This window comes from Dioscorea cayenensis, chromosome 5, assembly GCF_009730915.1.
Source record: "Dioscorea cayenensis subsp. rotundata cultivar TDr96_F1 chromosome 5, TDr96_F1_v2_PseudoChromosome.rev07_lg8_w22 25.fasta, whole genome shotgun sequence".
NCBI classification, from domain to species: Eukaryota; Viridiplantae; Streptophyta; class Magnoliopsida; order Dioscoreales; family Dioscoreaceae; genus Dioscorea; species Dioscorea cayenensis.
The window spans coordinates 23,138,391-23,150,025 of NC_052475.1; the positions used below are offsets into that span (position 1 = coordinate 23,138,391).

At 34.2% G+C, this 11,635-nt stretch overlaps 1 protein-coding gene and 1 long non-coding RNA gene across 7 annotated transcripts; one reads left to right on the forward strand and one right to left on the reverse strand.

Moving 5' to 3' along the window:
* Positions 1-4,444, reverse strand: LOC120262310. Of its 6 annotated transcripts, none has more exons than XR_005536745.1 (3): positions 3,661-4,444; positions 1,418-3,107; positions 1-41 (listed from the first exon to the last, which is right to left on the reverse strand). It is a non-coding gene; the product is annotated as an uncharacterized LOC120262310 (long non-coding RNA). The 6 variants fall into 6 exon arrangements; XR_005536741.1 differs by having other exon boundaries at positions 1,418-3,580; XR_005536743.1 differs by having other exon boundaries at positions 1,418-1,775; positions 2,011-4,444.
* Positions 4,445-8,234: 3,790 nt separating this feature from the next.
* On the forward strand, positions 8,235-10,056 carry LOC120260431 (GDSL esterase/lipase At4g01130-like). Its single transcript, XM_039267905.1, has 5 exons — positions 8,235-8,554; positions 8,667-8,876; positions 8,977-9,131; positions 9,242-9,515; positions 9,614-10,056. Exons 1-5 carry the CDS (start codon positions 8,335-8,337, stop codon positions 9,877-9,879), a joined length of 1,125 nt encoding a protein of 374 aa, XP_039123839.1. The 5' UTR covers positions 8,235-8,334; the 3' UTR covers positions 9,880-10,056.
* The last annotated feature ends 1,579 nt before the right edge of the window (positions 10,057-11,635 follow it).

An 11,635-nucleotide genomic window follows, 5' to 3' on the forward strand; every position in this document is an offset into this window, starting at 1 on the left:
TCTTCATCTTCAACCATCTCCATCTTTAACCATGAATTCTCCTACATAAATAAACAAACATTATCAAATAAAAAACTATAATTGTAATTAAAATCAAATAAAAACTATTAAATACTAAACTATTTGTAGAATTTCTTATAGCTTGCCATGCTGCTATTTAAGCCAATTATATGATAGCAAAACCAATAAATGCTGCTTGATGAAAGAGCTGAGTTGTATTTGTCATTCTCGTTCGATTACTGCGGTGGAGCAAGTCAAAATAGAAAAACTCACATTGGGTGCCTTGTTGTACCTCACTCCCATCTTCAATGGGGTTTTAAGAAATTACAATGTACACATTTCAAAATCGGGCATCAAACATAGTTATAAAAAATATTTCTGCAGATTTGTGTGTGTGCGGGCGTGTGTCAATCATTCTACATGTAGATTTATGAGTGTAAAGCACCATAAATTAAATTAGCAAAGTCAAAAAGGACCTCTACAATTTGGACAAAACCTAAATTTATAGTGATAAACATGCCTGACTTGCTTGATGCTTAAACATTAAATAAAAATCTTTTTCTATTAAAACATATTTTCCTTAAGTGGTAAAAATATACATTTGTGCTTTACTGAATTCCCATAATTATCATCAAAGAACATTTGTTTCTGTTAAACTTTAAATTGCACCTTTCAAGCCAAAGATGAGATTCACACATATGCACATAGAAAACTGAATCAAAGTTAGAATTAAAAACAAGAATAAGATTATTGGAAACAACAGAAGCATATAAACCACTTCAGTCTTGCCTTCTACAACATATACCACCATTTTGATATATCAGACCATTTCACCTACAATATTGACATTTGAAGTTTTGAACTACAGTGTAGAAAAGTATAAAAAAGTGTAACAATATCAGCTAAATTGTAATTATAGAAGTTATAAGAATCATGCTGCACATATATGCTTCAACAAATACAGAAGAAAGAAAAATCACACAACCATGTTAACATTAACACGCTTAGAATTATCATCAATTGACATGTGAGTTCAGCCATAATTGTGCATCTAATAAATAACTAGATCATAAAGGCCACATATTTTTGTTTAGAGATTGTAAATCAATAATAGATATGTGTCAGCACTGTCAGGTGACAATACTCAAGCAAGTTGTATGTTTCTGACAAAAGAAGTCTTTAGAAATGAACACTGAAGTACTTCTAAGATAATGTAAGTCAAGGTATAAAGCAAATAGTCAAAGGGTAAGCCTTTTCACAGAAATGACTTGAAAAGTATCTATTCCTAGTTTCATTGTTAACAATCTGAATGCGAAGAGTTTGACCAAGTTTCAGGCTTGCAGCTAATTTTAAATGTCAAAATTTCAACATGCAGGATGTAAGCTTAGAAACATTGTGAACTGAAATTCCTACCAACCTCTCCGTTCAAGTTTTCAAACTCAAGCAATTGCTCCGCAATAGTTTCAAGGACATGCCGGTTTTTCTCAAGCATCTCTTTTGCCTTGTCATAGCCCAAGGCCTATATCTGGAAAAAAAGCACCCATTCAAACTCAATGATTAATAACATGATATCATTTTAAACCAAAAAAGACTTATCTTAATCTGTAATTACATTGGACAAATTCAAGAAGCCACAAACTAATTGATTTACATTTAATTTATAATAATTTTAAAAAAACCATTGACCATAGTCTGCCTGAAACAACGCGATGCACCTTCTCAACTTTAGCAGCCATCTCCAACTCATGGTCCTTCCCCATACTCAGTGTTCCGAACTAAATTAAAGATAAATAAGGAAGATATGATAAGAGCAAATAGCATATGAATTAGCCTACAAAGTCAATATGCTAATTTTCAAACAATAAAGGAAATTATATTTTAGAACTTGTAAGAGATGTGCTATAAAATTGCAATCAGATTGCATGAGCTATATGATGATTGGAAGTTTCAAATCAAGGAAAATACTTCTATATATAAATACATACATACATATATATATATGAATTCAACCTCTCTCATTTTGACAGTTATTTGGGCTAAAACAAAGGCTTCTGGGAGTAGCTCAGTATCGCATTGTTAGTGATGTAAACACCAGGACCAGCCATCAGGACCCCATCCATATTGGATCACCATCCAAGTAGCAATCTGAAGCTAATGCACATAATATTCGTTATAAAGAGAGGAAAGATTATTTTTTTAGTAACCTGCACAAAAGACATGGAAATACAACACAACTTCCTAAATATTATAAGAGAAGCTACTTTCACAATCACAAGGACACATTCCAGCCAATTCGCATCATCGCATGTGGAATGAAGGATAATGGCACAAACTATTTGGAAGCAAGTGTCTGTGGATTGAACCAAGGATAATTCGCATGAATTCTTGAATACAACTAGGTGTAAAATTACATTGCACATAGTAAAGAGCATTAGCTTCTAGAAATCTAAATTATATCATTATACAGAAAAAGAAACATACAACCATAAATAAATTGAATTAATATTAGAAGTAATAGCATGATTTTAAAAAAATCATAATAGTTAAGATAGTAAAATTTTCAAAGAAAAAACATGTATCAAGAAAGAAATGATTTAAGCACATCAAAAAACCTTTGATGGAGATTAATATTAATCAATTCTTCCCAAAAATACACTGTTTATGAATAAAGTATTATATGCATCTACTGCAATGAAATAATAAGTTGTCAACAAGCAGATATTTGATGTTTATTCTCTGAAAGAGAACCTTATCCAATTTAAGGAGCCTTGATGCTCAAAACTATTTTCAAATACTAAGGCACATAAAAAAGAAAAAGAAAATTTTCATTCTGCAATACTCATGCCTTGTCTATCTGTAAATATGTTTTGATAGATAAACCATAGAAATATATATATATATATATATAACAAAGACAAAGAAAAGAGGGAAACCAAATCCCTAGCTGTCTAGAAAAGTTATCTAACATTTGAAGCACTCTGACCAACCCATAATCCAACCTTTAGTTGCTAAGCTTTGATCACAACAACAGGAACTTTAGCCTCTGTAGCTATGGCCAATGCAAGGGAAGTCTTCCTTGTTCCTCTCTCAAAGACAATAAGAATACCCTAAAAATATAAGTACAGTTTTATCAAAAAAAAAAAAGCATTACAGATCTAACATCAGGAGGCGGCATGTCTGTTTTAATGATCACACCACTTCCTTTTGAAATTTGATCTTACTAAAATAAATTTAAAAAAATTCAAAAACGGATCCTTTAGAATGCTAGTAATCAAATACAAATAATGATAGGAATGTGGATACTGGTCCTAGGTCACTCCAATAAATCTTAGACTGGGAGACCCACAATCCAACTCCACTCACACAAAATAACAAGCGTATACTTCTCTAGACCTTGAGACTAGACATCGATATATAAGAAACAAAATAATAATATCAAAGCCAAAGCATAACTAGAGGTAAAAAATTATAAAAAAATTTTGTTGAATAATGCAATCAAAGGAACAGAAGAGTAATCACCAAAATTTATTTGACTGAGATAACCATACCCAAGGTGCACAAGCTCCTTTTTCCTCGAAAGCTATGGGATTTTGTAAACATGTCACAATAGAGAAAACCATGATATCATGATCAAATATTAAGCTACTGTCACTATCATACCTTCATTGGATCAATGCCCTCCTTTTTCCTCCTAATTCTTCTGTTAAACTGAAATTAACGAGAAAAGTGGCGCACGAGCAGCACGATCAGATCAGCGTCAGTACATCGACGACGATAGAGTGGGGTTGGATACGGTCTCCATGTACAAGACCTTGGTGTCACCGATGCAGATCGCGTCACGAACCTCGTCAATGTTGGAGATGTCAACGAAGGTGGTGCAAATCGAGCAGGATCGGGGGAAGAAGCGGAAGAGGAGGGCGTGGGTGTCGCCGTAGAGGCAGTGAGAAGCGATGATGTGGGAACTGGTAGGGCAAAGATGGAGGAGAGAGGAGGAGATAGCGCACATACCACTGGACGTGCAGTACGCTGCCTCGGTAGACTCTAGGGCAGCGGCCAAGATTGAAGTCTATTGGGTTGTAATGGCGGCTATAAATGAAGAAATCAAGATCAGGGCCGAGCTTGCCGGTGAACATCTGGCGCATAGTTTCAGGATTGATGACGGTGAAGGTCACCGAGGCCGCAATCGACATATTGACGCCGCCGTGCTCGCCGAACTCATGGCATGCGTTGGCAAGGTTGCCGGCGGGATCAGAGCCCTAGGAGGTGGGAGAGGGTTTCTTGGGGAGCGATAGGTGGTTCTTCGGCACGACGACGTCATCTTCACCGGAGCTATGCTTTAGGGTTAGGGAGAGCAAAAGAGAGAGCACACCAGAGAAGATGGGTTATACGGGGGAGTGTGAGAGAGAGTTTCATTTCTTTTTATTATTTTAAAATTTAGAGGGGCTTTTTCTAAACCGGCTCTTTTGAAGAACTTAAAATTTTGAAGCTCTATTATTGAGGTGGTTTTTTAAAACCCCTCTACTTATCCGGTTCTGTAAGTAGAAAATGGTGTAGTGCGTCATTATGACTTAATTGTTCACAGCATATATATCACATCAACCTATTGGATATTTAATAAAAATTTTGATTGTTTTTTTCTTTGGGTTTATGTTTGTACACCCCACCTTCTCATTTGTATTTGACATATGGCTTATCTTTATTTGTTATTTTTTAAAATAAAAATAAATATATTTTTGCTTTAATAAAAAAAATATTTTTTTAAAAAATGGATAAACAATTGATATATATATTGATTAGAGTGCATAAATCATAGTTTTATTAAAAATAAAAAATAACTACACAGCAGCTTAATAAATATATTGCAATTATTGAATTTAAAAGTACATGAATATCATACAAGACTCACTGATAAAAATAGTCACCACAATGACATTGAGATAGACATATAGTGGCCCATTTGTTCTTTTAACTATAGTGTTGCCTCATCCACTTGGCATCTCTTCATGCATGTTCTTGGTTTCAACAAGGCTTCGACCTCTAGATCTGATATATTGGATGGTTGGGTTAAGGATTTGGTCCACGATATAGTTTTTCTTGCTCTCTTTTAGCAATAGCTATCATTTAACAAATTTGGCTAAAAAAAAATACTTGCATTTTTAATTGCATTTCCTTATTTTAATCTTCCTTATTCTTGAAAATTTATTATATGTTTTTTTATTGGGTCGATGCAACTCCAATCACCAAGAGACAGAAGTTGGAGGAGACATCATCAGCCATTAGGCATTACATTCAGTTCTCATGGTCCTTCCCACGGGACAAGTGCAACTTCAATGATGGTCATGAAGATGTGAAGAGAAACTCAAACAATGGTAAAAAATAACTATGAGTAGCAGAGGTAGGAAAGAATTTCATTCTCATTATCCGTGGCCCATTTGGAACCCATTTTGGTGTTGGCCCTGTGGACATGTGCATGTTAGTCACATGCTGACTTATGTTATATAAACCATCTCTCATTGTGTTGGGCATGAGGACTGTAGGTTAGGGTTTTCTTATTATTTTTTAGGCGAGCGAGGGAGTTGTTGAGCATCAGAGATATTCTTCATAGTAGATCTGGAATTCCGACTCCTATGGAGCGTAGGCAGAAGTGCCAAAGCTTCACGTAATTCTTGTCGAGTGGTTTGTGTGTTTTTCCTTCTTTCTATTATTCTTGCTATCTTTTGCATGTGTTTTTGGAAACTAGCGCCCTGCGAGGTTATTGGAGCATCTACAGGGTGTGTTAGTGCTCAGAAAGGGTCTTGAAAGTGAAAACCTTAAGTCTCCCCAACAGGCTAGTCCTCTTGTTCACATCATGCACGTCTGCTATTTGGTTTCCTACCCCTGGGGGATGGTCGAGACGTCGTTCGGTTGTTGTGCCTCAGCTGAGTGTGCTCCCCTTGTGTGTTTCACCCTGCACGTGTGGTCTTGTTACGTGCCTAATGTTTGTTTTCTTTCATGCGTGATCTTGGGTTGCTTGGTTTCGATCTCTCACGTCTTGTGGTTTTTTTTTCAGTCTATTCTCTCCCCTCTTTGTATGTTCTTCGTATTTAATGCATTCGTAGTTTATCCATTTTTTTTTAAAAAAAATTTAAATACGATTCAATCTTGGGAGAGTTTATCATGTGATACAACTCTTGATGTACGATTTTACCTTTTATTGACTCTTTGGAGTCCGTTTAGAAATCCAATTGCTGCTAATGGGTATATAGGATGACTCTCTGCAGTTGTCATTTATTTCAGCTTTCTTGGAGACTAGTGCATTTGCATCTTTTATTTAATGGTTTAAATTTTTTAGAAAAGAAATAATAACGATAATGAAAAGAATACGGTTGGCAAAATGCTATTGGCAGGTTTAGTGAACTAAAAGCACAAGCCTCCAATATAAAGAGTTCCAAGGCTTAAGGTGGAAGGTATGAATGTATGATCACTAAAAGACAAGTAAAACATATATTGAGCCCCAGATGTGTAAGGGGGTGACTTGAAAAAGACTAGAATGCTTACAAATTGAGTCAGTGCTAATCACGTGCCTGGTCAAAGATCAAGGAAGAGGATTTGGAAAAAATGTTTTATTGAGGACCACAAACTTTGACAAATAGTACAGGAGATGCTTGATACAATCTTATTGATTATTTGTATTATAATATATGAAATCAATCACGCTTGATTGATTGGTTGCATTGTCTTCTATAATTATACATAATCTGATCATTAGTTTTACGCTTTAAGGAGCATGTTAATGAACAATAAATTGATTAGTCAAGTGTGAAAATATTACAAAATTAATAGATTTAATAACTTTTTAACTTTAGTCAAAGGAAATTATAGAATGTCTGAAAACATCATTATTTATTTATTTATATTTATATAAACTTTCAAGAATGAATAAAAATATTCAATTTGGAATTTTATGTTAGAGCTCTGATCGAGGTCCTTCACTTGGCATCCTATGAGAGCACTAACTTTTGGGGACACTCTTTAACTTCTTCTTCAAATTGAGTACAAGCAATTACAAGCTTTGGAGATAATCATTCTTGCTTGCCCAAGTGGAGTATTTGTTGAACAAGCAAAGCAAGAGATATTGGATTCTATCCACTTTACTTGGATGCATGCATGTGATACAAACATCAAAGATATGTACATGTGTAATAATACCAAGAGAGCATGCCTCCTTGGACAACTTTCGTTCCTTCTTCTTCTTCTTCTTTGTCTCTTTAATAAATTGAGTAAATATTTGAGTTTAAAAATAATTCTTGTATACATGTTTTATATATTTATTTATTTAGATATTCGATTTATTTTAATAATCTAGAACGAGTGTTCTGCTCAATGCTATAAGGGGAAAAGAAATAATAATAAGTTAAACAATAGTTTTGATGAATTATTGTAAATGAAAAATAATATTTTTTATCTTTATATGTTTTTTTAGTTATTAATACAAGGTTTATCCAATTTTTTTAAAAAAATTATCTTTGTAAAAATAGTTTAACCTTATAAAAATGATTATAAAGAATAAGGTCTTAGTGTCCTAGGAGAACAAAAATATAAATACACGAGAGACAATGAAAAATGAATAACAATTGCTATAAAATAAAATAAAATAAAAATAAAATTTTAAAAAATAATTGAATTTATTAAATACAAAACAATTGCTCGTAGGATGCATTGGTGTCAAAAAATTAAAACTCCCTTGCTGGAGGAGCAGATTTGTAGTCTAATCCTTATATCTGATGGGTGGATGCATAAGGGTTGTCAAACAATTAATTCTTCGTTATACACATCTTTGAAACATGATTTGTTTAGTTAAAAAAATTATTTAATAAAATCATCCATTTATAATAGTGCTCACTGGATGGTATCAAAATAGTAAAAATTACTCATACTATTAAACAAATAATTATATATTTAGTAAATAAATCATCATAGCACAACCATAATAAGTTATACGGACACTGAAGTACCGAGAAAATATACCAGTGAGAAAAGCTGGTAAGTACAGTCAACGCCGAGACTTTGTTTGGTTTTATGGAATGTGACTAGGAGCAACTCACGCTGTTCACACCATTTCTATTGTGGAACTCACGCGGTTCACACCATTTCTAGCGTTCCACAACTGAAGCATCCAATGCCCCAAACCTGCCTTCATAGCATGGCTTTGTCCCACAAAACTTCATCTCTTTTTCCATAAGCGCACACACTACAATTCACTGAATCCAATGATTTCACCCACTCAATATATATATATATCCAGCTCCTCTGAACCTTATCTATATATCACCTCTATTTGTACTAATAGTCAACATGAGGTACCTCTTCATTGCATTACTTGTCTTGGCTTCTCTGGCAGCCTTCACTGATGCCCGGTGTGACTTCCCGGCCATTTTCAATTTCGGTGCCTCTAGCTCAGACACTGGAGGCTTTGCTGCTGCCTTCCCGGCACAAAGGCCGCCTTATGGTATGACTTACTTCGGCAAGCCTGTTGGCCGGGCTTCTGATGGCAGGCTTCCCATTGATTTCATAGGTATATATATATATACCATACTTTCATATTTCAAATGTTTACTAGTAATTTACAAGTGTTTGATTTGGATATCTAATGAATTAGTGTATTTTCTTTGCGTGTTATTATATAGCTCAAGGTCTTGGGTTGCCGTTCTTGAGCCCTTATCTTAAGTCTATTGGCTCAAACTTTGCTCATGGTGCCAACTTCGCTTCTTCTGCTGCTACTATTCTAATGCCAAACACTTCACTGTTTGTTACCGGGACCAGTCCTTTTTATTTAACCATTCAACTTAATCAGATGAAGGAGTTCAAGAACAGAGTCCTTGAACTCAGTCCTCAAGGTCTAATACGTGCTACTACTAATGGTTAATTAATTTAATTGTCTTGATTATTATTGGCTCATGCATGGACGAACTCATGATGTCCAATTTGTATTTACAGGGGATTATCTTCCACCTAAAGACATCTTCAATAAAGCTCTCTACATTTTTGATATTGGCCAGAATGACTTCACTGGTAAGTTGGCAACGATTGGTATTCAAGGCGTCAAACAATACCTCCCTCAAATGGCATTACAGATCTCAGCTGGAATAGAGGTTAATTATATGAGTTGTGTTAGCTCTGATTCTATATCAAATATAACTCCTTAATTTGATATCTAAAACTATCATCTATAATATGCATATATATATATATATATACACAGGAGTTATACAACGAGCTTGGAGGGCGAACTTTCATGGTGTTCAACATGGCTCCAATAGGATGCTACCCAGCATTCCTCACTTACCTGCCTCACAACAACTCAGACTTGGACATGTATGGCTGCATGATTTCCTACAACAATGAAGCACAGAACTACAACAAAATGCTTAAAGAAAAACTCTCTGAAACAAGAAATCTACTCCCTGATGCTACCATTGTTTATGTTGACACTCATTCCATCAAGCTTGATCTCTTTCAACACCCTAAAGACCATGGTCATGATCAGTCACCTCCTTCTTCTTCTACTTCGAATATTCTTCTCAAAAAAATTTTAATTCAGTTATATGCTCACTTTCTGAGTTTTCAATTTCAGGTCTTGTTTATGGGACTAAAGCTTGTTGTGGATATGGTGGAGAGTATAACTTCAACAAACAAGTGTTTTGTGGGAATACCAAGGTGATTGATGGCAAACAAATTACTGCTAGTCCTTGTAAAGATCCAGAGAATTATGTGAGTTGGGATGGCGTTCATACTACTGATGCTGCCAACAAACTTATTGCATTGGGTGTGTTAAATGGATCCTTTTCTGAACCTGTCTTTCCTTTTATCAAGTTCTGTGACTTGAAGCCACTTGGTTAGTAGTGAAATAGGGTGAGAAAATTGCCACAATACTTGCATAAATAATTGTGAGTGGTGATTATGTAATGGCGCTTCTGTTTGTGTTATCATACAGATATAGAAAACACCAAGCTATATATTCTGTTTGTGCTCTTGTTTAGCATTAGGTAATTATTAAAAAAAATTCCTGTTTTGCAAGTTATTTGTTTTAATTAGAGATAAATACTGCCAATTTTTTTAAGAGAAATGTAGAGAGGCTATGTATGGTATAATATCCGAATTGGTCCCTCTACATTTCTCTCTTGTTTTTTTGGTCACTCTATTCAGAAATTCGCCCTACTAATCCCTCTAGTCTTGAAAATGGTTCTACTTAATCCCTTCTATGGTCAATTAGTGACTGTATTTTCAAGAGTATAGGGACTAGATGAGAAGAGATTAAAGGTAAAGGGACTAAGTTGGGTTATTTTCAAAAGCAGAGTGAGGATTAGTATGGCACATTTTTGAGTAGAGGGACAAAAAAGAAAAAGAGAGAAAAGTAGAGCGACCAATTCGGATATTATACCTATCTTATTGGAGATGATAATGAAGTACCAATCTCTCATGATGTTAAAATGATTAGTATTTTTTTAATTAATAATTGGATCTGCTAGTCTATGCACTGTGAAGACTAAGAGTTGACTCTCTCAGAGATGAAGGTTCATAGTATATTTATAAATCCTGCAGATACCCTAGCTTATACGTAATTCTAAAAAAAAAAACAGAAGGTCATCAATCTTTTAATTAATAAATGATCTTCAAATTGTTGAATGAACCTTTCATAGAAATGATATTAAGAAGCTAGAAGCCAGTTGGGTCTTTAAAGACGGAACTGGAGTCCTATAGAGGGCAAACATAATAGATTGGTTTATTGCCAAGAAACCATGAGTTGGAAATATTTAGAATTTGACATTAGATATGATTTTAAAAGTTTGTATCTGTGGAAATTAACATGCACATGAATATATGTATCTCTATATTTATTAAGTTAAATAGTTAATAATATATTAATTTGGTTTTTAGCATATATTGACCTATTTTTAGTTATGTTAGATACAAATTCAATTCTTTTTCTAATTTAATTCAGTATAAAAGATTCAATTGTTAGGATGAGAGCTCAAAACTTATATATTTATATCAATATTAATTAATTTAATTAAAAATATTATTAGTGTAATTAGTAAATAATAAATATACACTTGCAGGCTATAAACGGTAAATCTAAATAATAATAATTTTCTACTGTAACCGCTATTTGAAATCACTTTGCATAGATTCTAGGTCTAAGTAACACACGTATATAACTAGATAACTGATCTTTGGGATGATTGGTATAAGGGCCTTGGACTTGGATGATAATGTCCTTGCTTGTAAGGATATTATATGGCTAATTTTTACTCGGAAGAAATGATTGCATTTTTATTTCTATAGCGACCTCATTATTTTTTTTATTACTGAATATCAGTCATATGTTCCTTTTTGGTTTTTGCACCTCCTACAATAAAAAAACCAAACCGTAGGAATCATCACTTCATCAACTACGGTTAGGAGGAGTATCTTGTTCTCAACGCCTTCCATGTGTGATGTACACAACCCTGATAATGATCCTGATGGTGTCATTCGCTGGCACCTAGTTTGCTTGGATTGGCTATACCTTAGGAGCTAACTCTCTCTAGACCTAGGGGCCATATTTGTATTTGTCTTTTTTTGTTGTTATAATCACTTCTGGTGGACTTTTTTT